Source organism: Monodelphis domestica, chromosome 3 (assembly GCF_027887165.1).
Source record: "Monodelphis domestica isolate mMonDom1 chromosome 3, mMonDom1.pri, whole genome shotgun sequence".
Classification (NCBI taxonomy): Eukaryota; Metazoa; Chordata; class Mammalia; order Didelphimorphia; family Didelphidae; genus Monodelphis; species Monodelphis domestica.
Genome location: NC_077229.1, coordinates 438,154,661 through 438,167,200, shown reverse-complemented (window position 1 = coordinate 438,167,200; position 12,540 = coordinate 438,154,661). Strand labels below are relative to the sequence as shown.

General features: G+C 34.0%; 1 protein-coding gene across 3 annotated transcripts in view; it reads left to right on the top strand.

The window, feature by feature from the left end:
- Nucleotides 1-12,540, top strand: part of ZFR (zinc finger RNA binding protein) — a 73,687-nt gene that overhangs the window by 46,426 nt on the left and 14,721 nt on the right. For all 3 annotated transcript variants that reach the window (XM_001365752.4, XM_007487500.3, XM_007487501.3), the window contains 2 exons: nucleotides 5,757-5,907; nucleotides 7,917-8,058. In XM_001365752.4, coding sequence (XP_001365789.1) covers nucleotides 5,757-5,907; nucleotides 7,917-8,058 — 293 coding nt within the window. The remainder of the gene's footprint in view (nucleotides 1-5,756; nucleotides 5,908-7,916; nucleotides 8,059-12,540) is intronic.

Sequence of the window (12,540 nt, the reverse complement as noted above, 5' to 3'; positions counted from 1 at the left end):
ACTTTTCACACAAAGACATCTAAGCAATTGGTAGAATATTAATTGCTCATGGATAAACTGAAACAAAAAAATTAAATTGGCAATTCCATTTAAATTAATTTACTTATTCAGAGTTGATCAAAATGCCAATCAAACTATAAAAGAATTATTTTATAGAGCCAGAAAAAATAGTAACAAAATTCATCTGGAAGAACAGATCAAGAGAATTGATGGAGGAAAAAAATGTTAAGGAAAGAGGCTTGGTATTTCCATATTTCAAACTAGAATATAAAGTAGAATAATAAAAATAATCTGGTACTGACTAAGAAATAGAATGGTGGGGCAGCAGAATGGAAGTACAGTAGTAAATCATCATAATAATTTGGGATTTGATAAACCCAAAGATCCAGACTTTTGAACAAGAACTATGGCAAAAATTGCTGGAAAAACCAAGTTAGTTTGATGGACATTAGGTATAGACTAGATAGAGATCAACGTCTCATACTATATACCAAGATATGGTCAAAATAAATAAATACTTTAGATATAAAGGGTGATTATCAAAAGCAAATTAAAGAGGCATGGGAAAATATATCTCTGAAATCTGTGGGAAAAGGAGAGAAACAAGATAGGGATGATTATAGGAATTAAAATTGATAACTTTGGTTACATGAAATTTTTTTTTACTGTTACTTTTTTTTCTTTTTTCTTTTTTAAATATATTTTATTTGATCATTTCCAAGCATTATTCGTTAAAGACATAGATCATTTTCTTTTCCTCCCCCCCCCCATCCCCCATAGCCGACGCGTAAGTCCACTGGGCATTAGATGTTTTCTTGATTTGAACCCATTGCTTTGTTGATAGTATTTGCATTAGAGTGTTCATTTAGAGTCTCTCCTCTGTCATGTCCCCTCAACCTCTGTATTCAGGCAGTTGCTTTTTCTCCGTGTTTCCACTCCCATAGTTTATCCTTTGCTTATGAATAGTGTTTTTTTCTCCTAGATCCCTGCAAATTGTTCAGGGACATTACACCGCCACTAATGGAGAAGTCCATTACGTTCGATTATACCACAGTGTATTAGTCTCTGTGTACAATGTTCTCCTGGTTCTGCTCCTCTCGCTCTGCATCACTTCCTGGAGGTTGTTCCAGTCTCCATGGAACTTCTCCACTTTATTATTCCTTTTAGCACAATAGTATTCCATCACCAACATATACCACAATTTGTTCAGCCATTCCCCAATTGATGGGCATCCCCTCGTTTTCCAGTTTTGGGCCACCACAAAGAGCGCAGCTATGAATATTTTTGTACAAGTCTTTGTGTCCATTATCTCTTTGGGGTACAGACCCAGCAGTGCTATGGCTGGGTCAAAGGGTAGATATTCTTTTAGCACCCTTTGGGCATAGTTCCAAATTGTCTTCCAGAATGGGTTACATGAAATTTTAAAAGGCTTAAGCACAAACAAAACCAATGCAGCCAAAATTAGAAGGAAAATAGGAACCTGGGGAGAAATTTTTGCAGGTTTCTAAATAAGAGCTATTCTGCAATTGATAAATGGTTAAAAGATATAAATGGATAATTTTCAGAAGAAGAAATCTATAGTCAAATGAAAAAATACTCTAAATCTATTGGTTAGAGAAGTGATCATTAAAACAACTCTGAGATACCACTCACATTAATGAAATTAGCTAACATCTGAAAAGGAAAATGACAAATGCTGGAGGAAATGTAGAGAAATTGGGAAACAATTACTGGTGGAATTGTGAACTAATCCAACCAGCTTAGAAAACAATTTGGAACTATGCCCAAAGGTATATAGAACTGCATGCCTTTTGACCCAGTAATACCACTTCTAGGTCTGTATCCAAAGAGATCAAAGAACAAAAGAATTTATTCATGCAAAAATATTTGTAGTGGCAAAGAATTAGATATTATGGGGATGTTTATCAATTGGAAAATAGCTGAACAAGTTATGGCATATGGTTGTGGTGGAATACTGTTGTGTATTAAAATATGACAAGGAGGATGCTTTCATAAAAACCTGGGAAGACTTAAATGAACTGTTACGAAGTGAAATAAGCAGAGCCAGGAGAACATTGTACACAATTAACAGCAATATTTGTAAGGATGTTCATCTGTGAAAGACTTAGTTGCTCTGATCAAGTGCATTAGTCTCCCTATTTTTTCCACATCCCCTGCAACATTTGTTTTTTTCCTTTTATATCCTGTTAGCCAATCTTTAGAAGTTTGAGGTGGTACTTCAGATTGATTTCAATTTTCATTTCTCTGACAGATATATTTAAAGACTCAAATACTCAACTTCTTTTCTCTACTAAAAGGTTGTCATTTGATACTTCATTATGGCATAGAGAAAGCCCCTGTATTCTCAAATACTATATCAGAAGTCTCTTAAGATCTGACAGGTTCTACCAAGCTGAAAAAAAGTTTCATTTTGGGCTCACAAATATTATCCAAGGTCTAAACTAGCTAAGTTCACCAAAGGGTTATCAATAGATTGGCTGTATGTAAGTTGATGAATTTTTTGGTCATAACAGTTTCTGAAGATGGTTTGTCACTGAAAGATTGTTATCTATTTTGTTGGAGGAGGGAAACTGAAAATGAACCATCATATATTTAATTTGTTCACCTTTTGAAGAAATTCCTACATTAATAAATCAAATTATTAAGTAGTCATACTTTGTTATATATGCATCATGATCTATACGTAGTCATTTTTAAAACTGATTACAGTATTGCCCTTTAAAAAATTTTAATATAGTTAGGGAACCAGAAACTGGATGAATGTCCTATATTCTAGGGTTGGGCTACAATGAGAAGACAGATCCTGAATCTCTGATATACTGTATTAAAGAAAAGTTTTACTCTTGACTTTTGATTTGTACCATATTCAGTGTTGTCACTTTGCCTGTTGCTCATTGAACTCTTATAACTGAAAACCACCTTGTCTGATCCCATTCCAGTTTCCAGTTTCTCTACTAAGAGGAAGGAACTGTTTTATTTTTACTTGTCTAGGACCAAGATGATGTATTTCATATTATTCTGATAATTGTATTCATTTTTTCTGAACTCTGCATCATTCCTACAAATACAAATCTTGTCTGAATTTTTTTTTCTGAATTTTTTTTTTGCAGTTTTATTTCTGTCTGTAACCCCCCACCCCAATCCACCCCCACTTCATCCTTTTCCCCTGTCTGACCATTGCAAGTTCCTATACTTGATTTGAGTCTGTGCAAAAGTAGATGCTTCCCTTTTAGAATTCCTGCCTTAGTTATTCCTCATTGGCTGTGCTAAATACTTTTAAGTGAAACCCCTCCACTGTTCCTAGACTCTGAGCTATACCATTGCTCTGCCAGCCTTTGAACTTTCTCCTTTCTGGGTACTCTACCCATGGCCACACTACCTAGGAATTCTACTTCCCTGTGTAAGTCTGCATCTCCATCCTCTCTGTGTGCATGCAACAAAGATGCCTTTTGGCAACCGTCCTTGTCATAATGTTCAGGTATGGGTCAAAGGATGTGCTAATGCTTGTTAGGATTTCCTTTTGCCTTGGTACACAGCCTAGTTCAGGGCACTGCACTTCTCTGTCCACGTATCTACAGCCTTTCTAACTAACCCCTCTCCCTAGTGTTTCACAGACTTCCCTGTCTCCCTATGCTAAGCTGAACTAGACATATGAATTAGTATGGTTTCTTTTTTTTCTGGATTTCTTCATCAGGATTTGGTCTGGTACATTTTTTAGATCTGTTTGAAGACATTTGTGTAACAGAGTTCACCGCACTGCTTCCTGCCACTTCTCCAGGTTGGCACCAACTCCTCTTCTGGTTTTCCTAGATTCACACCTTGTTATCACTTTCTCTGGGTAGACTAAAACCTCACACCTCTTGCTAAGCTTGCTTGAACTTTTAGTGATTAATTTGACCTTCATAGGTACTTAGCACCTTTTTGTATTAGATCTAAAAATAGACCCAGCTTAAGGGTTTTAGCTTTACTTTAAGTATGGGTTAAGTGCTTTTCATTATTCAGTCAGGAGTTTACAACTTTGTCTTCCCCTAAGGTATGCCTAAGTATGGATGGAGTAATGTTAGAGTTCTCACATTCTTGATCAAGTACCTTCATTGTTTAAAATGGGGAATGGTCTTAACCAAATGTTCTAAGGTAGAGTCTGAGAATTTTTAACATTCACAAGTCTGAGAAATTTTAAGATTCACAATCCCCCCCTGATGATCATTGGGAGACTAGTCTCCCCTTTGATCATTTAACATAATCATCTTGTAGTCCTAAATGCACTTCTAACTATAGATATATACAATATTCAATTTTCTTTAGAGGAAATTAGAGTAGTGAGGGAGGAATAGAAAAGAAAGAAAGACACATTGACAGAAAGCCAAATTAGGGGCAGTCCCTTTGGCATAAAAGTGTACATTTACAATAAATGTTCAATCAAACTTCAGTTCAATCAACCACACCCAAAGATCATTCTTGATCTTCTTGATGTCGTGTGGATTTTCCAGCATCTTTCTGCAACAGTTCATTCTCTGGATTTAGGAGTTATCAAACTTCTTCCTTAAATATATTTTCTCAAACAAAATCAAAATCTTGGATTTTTATAAAAATACAATCTTGAACAAAAAATCAAAAATCTTGGACTTTAAATTAAAATACACAGATTTGTGACTTGCCCAGTGTCACACAGCTAGTAAGTATCTGGGGCTAGTTTTGAACTTTTGGTTATTGAGAATTTGAGAACGATCGTCAGAACCAGTGCTTTTTTTACTATACCCTTAGCTACAAATACTCTGTCTCCCATCATAACATTTTCACTGGCTTACTCTTTTGCAATCTTGGATTCCTTTGTCATTCTTTGTATCCCCAGTGTCTGGCACGTTGTTGTTCATTGCAGCTCAGTCATTTAGTCATATGCAACTCCTTGTAATCCCATGGACCATACTATCTGTGAAATATTCTTGGCAAAGATACTGAATGGTTTGCCATTCCCTTTTCCAGTAGCTTAAGGCAAACGGAGGTTGAGTTACTTGCCCAAGGTCACATAGCCAGTAAGTGTCTGAGACTAGATTGAACTTAGGTCTTTCTGACTCTAGGCCCAATGCTCTAACCACTGAGTCACCTAGCTGCTTCCTAAGGGGTCAGTCATATAGTAGACCCTTAACAAATGCTTTTGACTTGGCTTTAACTTGGTAACCAAAGTGATCTAAGACACAGTTTTGACCATATTCTTCCTTGCTGTTGCTGAAACCAACCACATTTTCTACTTCCCTACCTTTATACTGGCTGTCACCCCACAGGCCCTTAAACTATGCCTATTTTCTACTTGGCTTCTTTTGAGATTCAGTTGAAATCTCAACTTCAGGATAGGGCTTTACTCATCTCCACCCATCTTCTTCCCATAGCTACTAGTGCCTTCTCTAACATTACTTGCTGTCTATTCTGAATATAAACTTGTATGGGTGCATGATTATTTACATATTGTCTCCCCAATGAGAATATATAGATTCTTCAGAGCAGAGAATTTTTTTGCCTTTCTTTGTATCCCCAGGGTTTACCATAATTTCTGGTACTTGGCAATACCTTAATAAGTGCTTATTGACTGACAGCTTGAATTCTAATTCTGATAAAGCAGACAGTCTATTTTTAATGAAAAATTTAATTAGGTGGCAAGTTTTTATATATTGATTGGTAGGTATTCTTATTTGATAAAAGAAAATATTACATTATAATGTAATTTTATTCTACTGCAGAGCTTTGAAAGGAGTCCTGCGAGTAGGAGTACTGGCAAAAGGATTACTTCTCCGTGGAGACAGAAATGTAAACCTTGTTTTACTCTGCTCAGAGAAACCTTCAAAGACGTTACTGAGTCGTATTTCAGAAAACCTTCCCAAACAGCTTGCTGTAAGTATTGTCTAGAATGCTAATTTTTGCCCTTTGTTTGGATTTGAAGTTATTGACAAGCTTGTGCATTATTTTATACCTAAACTATATTTCAGAGTTATTGGCTTAAGCTTTCTAGGCCAACTTTTTTTTTCACTTTATTATTTTATATTTTGTAATGGATACATTTGGCACTATGAAATCTTACTAGTTTGCTTTTAAAGTTAAAACAGGAACACATGTTATTTTTATTCTCCTTTTTTTTTGAGATTTGAATAATGATGGGGAATGCCGTTATTATTTAGAAATAGAGTTACTATGTAAATAAGTATCTTTCCATGCTTTAAGCTCATTAACCCCCAACTAATAAGCATATGTTTTAAGTAGTTTTTAAAAAAAAAGTAAACATGCCATTCTGAGGTCTTTTTGCTTTTGATGATGGCTTCCATAGCAGCTAGGTGGTGTAGGGATAGCTAGGTGGCAAGTGATTAGAGCACTGGGCTTAGAATCAGAAAGACTCACCTCATGAGTTCAATTCTAACCTTAGATATATGCTAGTTATGTGAATCTAGGCACATCACTTAACTATGTTTGCCTTGGTTTCCTCATTTGTAAAATGAGCAAGAGAAGGAAATGGCAAACTATTCCAGTACCTTTAGCAAGAAGATCACAAATGATAGTCACAAAGAATTGGACGTGACTGAAGATGACTGAATAACAAAATTTTTTTCCCTGATACTATATCATCTGTAATTTTTGAGTAAGACAAAATTGGTCTACTGTGCCCAGCATCTGAGGCTCCTTATTTTAACTGTTGAATGTTGAATGTTGAATATTGTTAAATATTATTTTTAGGCCAAACTATGGCATATCGAAGTAGAACAAAGTTAGTGAGTCTTTGTGCTACTACCAATGATCTCACTGTAAGTTAACGGAGCTAAGGATAATGTCATAGAATGGTTCCTGGATCTTGGTTCATGGAAAAATTATAGGGTTTTGAATGGGCCTTAATTCCATGCAATAACAACCAGTAACATTAAATATTATCCCTAATTCCTCCAATTCTTGATCAGATGAGCAATTACAGCATTCAAAAGAATTCATAGAATCATAAATCCCAAACCAAAAGACCCTGAGGGACAATCTAGTCCAATGTCCTTGTTTTACAGATGAGGAAACAAGGCCAGGAAGTAACTTTCCCAAGGTCAAATAGCTAGTAAGATTCAAAAGTGTGATTTTAATCTCTGAGCTCTGACTTGCCACTCATTAGATTAGATTCATAGGAGTTCTCTTTCATAATACTATTGTATTTATATGAACACCTATGAATTAGGAGGAATGTGTTTTGGTGTGTTGGAAGGAAACAAAAAGCCATATGAAAATGCCTATTGATATTTCTCTAAAAATCATGTTTATTTTCTAAACAAATGTTTTTCAATCTTTGTGCCTAGTCTCAAGTCTTTATATTATGGTGTCCTTTGCATCAAATGACTCTTCTATTATAGCACTGAATTCCTTTTGCTCTTAGAAAGTCTCTAAAAGGCATCAGTTCTGGTTCATGATGAGGTTAAAATTTCCCCCTTATATCTTATTAGTTTGGGGGGGGGAGGTTAATATGAGGTAGCAAATAGCTAATCCTTGGCTGATCATATTTTTACTGGATACTAAAGAATAAAAATGGCAAAAGAAAGAACTCTAAAACAGGGTCATAGATTTAGGGAAGCTATTTGTATTGTTGATGTTGAAGAGATAAAAATTAGATACCCTTTCAGTCATAATATAACCAAACTGAGGTACAAAATCCATTATCCAAGTGCATAATAGAAGATTCCATTTTGAAGACAAATTTATCCTCTGGCTTCTAAGCCCATTTCATACTGAGCCGTGAGGTAGCTATTCCAGCATATAGGTTGAAAAGCACCACTATAAATATATTAATTAATTGAACCACCAAAAAAAAACAAAAAATTCTCCCTTTATTTGACAGTAATAAAGATTTCAATTGATATTTTTTTCTTTTGATCATATAGGTTATAAGTCCTGAGAAGTATGACATAAAATGTGCTTTATCTGAAGCTGCAATAATACTGAATTCCTGTGTGGAACCCAAAATGCAAGTTACTATCACGCTGACATCTCCAGTTATTCGAGAGGAAAACATGAGGGATGGAGGTTGGAAAGTTGTTAAAGATTCTACTTTTCTAATAACTGTATCTACTCTGTTTAAGATGGCATTAAGCCCTAGAAGGCAACATGCTGGCATTACATATATTAGGGAGAACTGACTTAGATATTTCTGTTTATGACCATTTCTTTAAAAAGTAAATACTCTATTTGCTAATGTATTTTGTTTCTTGATCAAACTTGATAGCATGATTGATTTTGCTTTTTTTATTTTAATTGCTAACCTCAGTTTTCTGGAAAGGTTCAAAATTATTTTTACCTGCATGGTTCAGGTATTTGGAAATTTTAGAGAAGTGATACTTATAGCAAGGGGACATACATGACTTTAACTTTCTAGAAGTTTTTTGCCCCTGTGTTATAATTTTTTAAACTGCAGAATTTTAGAAATGAAACTACTGGATTAATGATACATTCTTAAGAGGCATTGCTGCTAAGTGTCTTAACTATAGCTTTTGCTTTTTACATTAAGGTAAATGTCATTTCCAGTTTTCTGAGGTTGCTTTTTGGGTCTGGAGTGCTTTCATAAATACTTAGCCTCCTGACATTTATAGGCTTGAGCGTTTGACCCAGACATTATACAAGAAATATTGTGATAATAAATAGTATAGTTAGTGAGTTCAAGTCCAAGTCAGAACTCTTAAAATCAATTTACATTTATAGAATATGAAATTCTGGTGCCAGCAGTGTTGCTTTAGGGACTGTTCTATAACACTTTCAAAGCTTCCAAAGCTTTTAAGCCAACGAGCATGATCAGTGTCTGCAGTATGTTGGTTCTATCGTTTTTATGGGTCAGATAAAATTTACTTTGTTTCCTTTTATATTGTTTTCATACATCTTAATATTTATTGAAATTGAAGTTAGTCTATACCATATTCATAATGCAGCCTTGGGGGAAAGATAAACTAATATGAAATACTATGCATATAGCAAGACTATTAAGAACTTATATATTAAAATGATACCAAAAGTTTTTCATTCTCATAATATATGAGGGGTTTTATTATACTTGTATAATCTGTGAAGGCAGAGCTTTATGATGACAACTGCTTTATGCTCTGTTGTCCAAATTTCTTATTTCTTTTAATGTGTTCATTGGAAATCTATTGAATTTCACGTGCTACACATTTCACTTCATTTTAACATCTTTAAAGATAAATGGATTTTGTGTGAAGGTTGTTTGGGGGGGGGGGCTCTTCGTTGCTTTTTTTGTTTTGGGGTTTTTGTTTTGGTATTTTGAGTTTTTTTAAAAGCCGGCTCCAATCTGGTCTGGTCATGGATTTTACTGTTTTTAAGTAAGTCAAATTAAGTCATGTAAAATGTGACTTTATTTAAGATTTGTTAAGGAAACCATACAACAAGATTTATGAAGGAAAAGGCTTTTTTTTTTTAATCTAGAACACATCAAATTATAGCCCATTTGGGTTTAATTTGTTCTTTGCTACTGTGTAGTGGAGCAAAAGTCTTTAGGTTATGAGCCATAGGCATAATAACTTAAAAACTTTAATAACTTATCCCTTCCAAAGGAAACAAAACTATTTTTGTCTGACCCACTTTTGAATTAGAATTACTGTTCTGAGTTTCATTTATCTGCTAAGTAAATATTACTCTGAAGGAAAATAGTAAAATAAAAAATTAATAGATTTCACTTCAAGACACTGAGCTGAAAAATGGATATACAAAAATGTCAGAAACATTTATACAGTGTTGCCTCACTGCAAATAAGTGCAGTAAACCATGTCTTCAGCTTTATCATGAAGATTGCTTCTATCTTGCTGCAGAATAACGGTATGTGTGGTTTTTCTCTTACTGCAGCTCCCAATGCTCTGTGTCTTAAAATGGTTTAAAGCCTTTAGCTTGCTTCGGGGAGTTAGTTCAGGTGTTAAGGAAGGCTTTGCCGGAAGAATTCTTATAAATGAAGACCTTGCACAAAGTACGGAACCCTGTTGATGGCCCTATTTAATTCTCCCTCCAAAAAAAAAAAATTTTAAATGACTTTTAAAATCAAATTAAATTATTGAAATAACTGTTAATCGCATAGCAATCATATTCTGTAGTAGTTTGCGTTTGACAGTTATGCATCGTTTCACAGAATTGACTTTAAATTTGATATGTTCAAAATGCTCTAACCCTTGCTGTGGAATCTTTTCTTCAGCAAGTCAAGTATGTGTGTGTGTGTTTTTTTTTCCATCCTTAGCTTATCAGGCCCGGTCCAAAGCCTTCTAGCAGAGGGAATTGATTCCTGTCAGGGGTTGCTGCCAAGACATCGGAAGGATTTTTGACCAAGGTTTTCAAAAGCTCAGTGTCACACCTGCCATATTGACTAAGGAGGGGTTTTGGATGCATAGTTCTAGCATTTACTGTCTTTCTGTGTGCTTTTTTGTTTTTGTTTTGTTTTTGTTCTGTTTTTTTTGTCCTAGTCTCTATCTTTCATAGAATTAAGCGGTGTTCACACTAGCTTTAAAATGGTTGACTGGATTATATATTTCATATAACCATGTTTACTGAAATTCATATACCTGTTAACTTTTAATTAGTAAATAGTGTGGACACAGCATGTCTTTTAACTGACGATTAACCCCTTATTCATATATTTTTAGAATATATTCACCTAGGGTAAGAATTTGCCTTTTGTTTTTTGTAAATTAACCTAGTCTCTGTTGTATGTTAACAGGGTATTAAGCAACAAATGTAATTTTAGCACAGTGATCTTTATTAAGGGGTTAATCCACTTGAAATGTAAAATGGGTACAAAAATCCACACATAAAATTTTATTTCAAATTCCCCAATATATTGCCATAATTTATTCTGAAATTGCAATAGGTGTCTTGGCATCTTTGGACTTAGATAATGAGCTAAAAATTTTAAACTCATTTATGCTAGCCATCAATGATATATGGGATACTTCTGAACCACAATATAAAAAAATATTTTCTGCTTGTGGATCGGGGTTGGGGGGAAGGTATCATGAATTTGGAGTAAATTAATACTGTAAAGTTTTAAATTAATAGGAATTTAATCTACTGAGTTTTTATTTTTTTATTAAAAAAAAAAGATTGCACAGTATCACCTATTTGCACTCAAGTTTTAACCAAATATGTAAATAATTAAGGGACCTTAAAGCTTTTGGCACATTATGCCCTTGTTCTTTTCTGCTTTTTACTACTTTCCTGGCTGTGCTTTCCAATAATGTCTTTTCCTTTCTCAAAAAAAGTCCCAACTAGCATTATAGATAGCCAAGTTGTATTTCTGACTCCTGGGATTTGTCTTAATAGTTTTTCTATGAATGTATGTTTACTAATAATTTGCCTGAATATATTAATTTTCATTCTATTTGCCTCAAAATCCTTTTTTTTACTATATAGTCTATCTTATATTTTATATTAAAATATCACAAATTTTCTATCACAAATTTCCCATTTTGCCTTAATCTTGATAGTAAGAACTAAAAATGGAATCTCAAATTTTGTAATAGCAATGATAAAATAGTAGCCTCTTAGTTGACATTTAAAATATGCCCAGTATCTTAGAAGGTTTCTGAGGATTTATAATCAGTAAAGCAGGGATAAATTTTCCATTTATAAATTAGTTCTTTAATAATTTTAAAAATCCTTTTTTTTCTCTCACACCCCAGTGTCTTGCCCTTTCTGTTACATTAATGACCTCAACTTTTCTTTGTTGTTTTCCAAATTCCCATAACATTTAGTACCGTTCTACTTAAGTATTTTATGTAATCAGTAACTTATGTGATGTAAAATTTTTCCACCTTTAACATCTTTATACTAAGCTCAGTAAATAATTCCTACAAGTTAATCTATATTATATCATTTCGGTTTTTCAGCTCTGCAATTTTATAACAAGACTTAGGCAGCATTGTGCAGGGCAAAATGCCTAAACTTAGAGGTATAGGTATAGGACCTCTCATCTAATCCTAGGTCTGTCATTTAAATATGTGACTTTGGGCAAGTCACTTCAATATCTCTTGTCCCTGGTTTTATCATCTCTAAAATGAGGAGGTTGGGCTCTGCACTCTAAGGTGTATTTCTATTCTGGTTGATGGATGCTAATAAGTTACCAGTTAAGATTTATTTCATTACCATTTTGATATTCTTAGGTGTATATGTTCTTACATTGAGATGAAAGGTAACTAATTATTAAATTGGATGTTGAACTGGCCACTGGCCATTAAAAAAATTTTTTTTCATTATTTGAAGTAACTCAGTTTGCCCTGCTTTTTAAGTACTATTCCTTTTTTCTTCCCAGACACATTTGTATATTCCCTCTAGTGTGAAAAATATTTTTGACATAGTAACCTACAAATTACATATTAAGTTGAGCTAAACAAAATATATTGCCTTTCCCAATCAGTGAAGCACTATCTTTATTGTATCCACTTTTTATTCTGCCTTTATTTCCCCTTTTCTTTATATCCATTCTTTCTCTCTGGCTGGTACCATGATGTGCTTAATGAG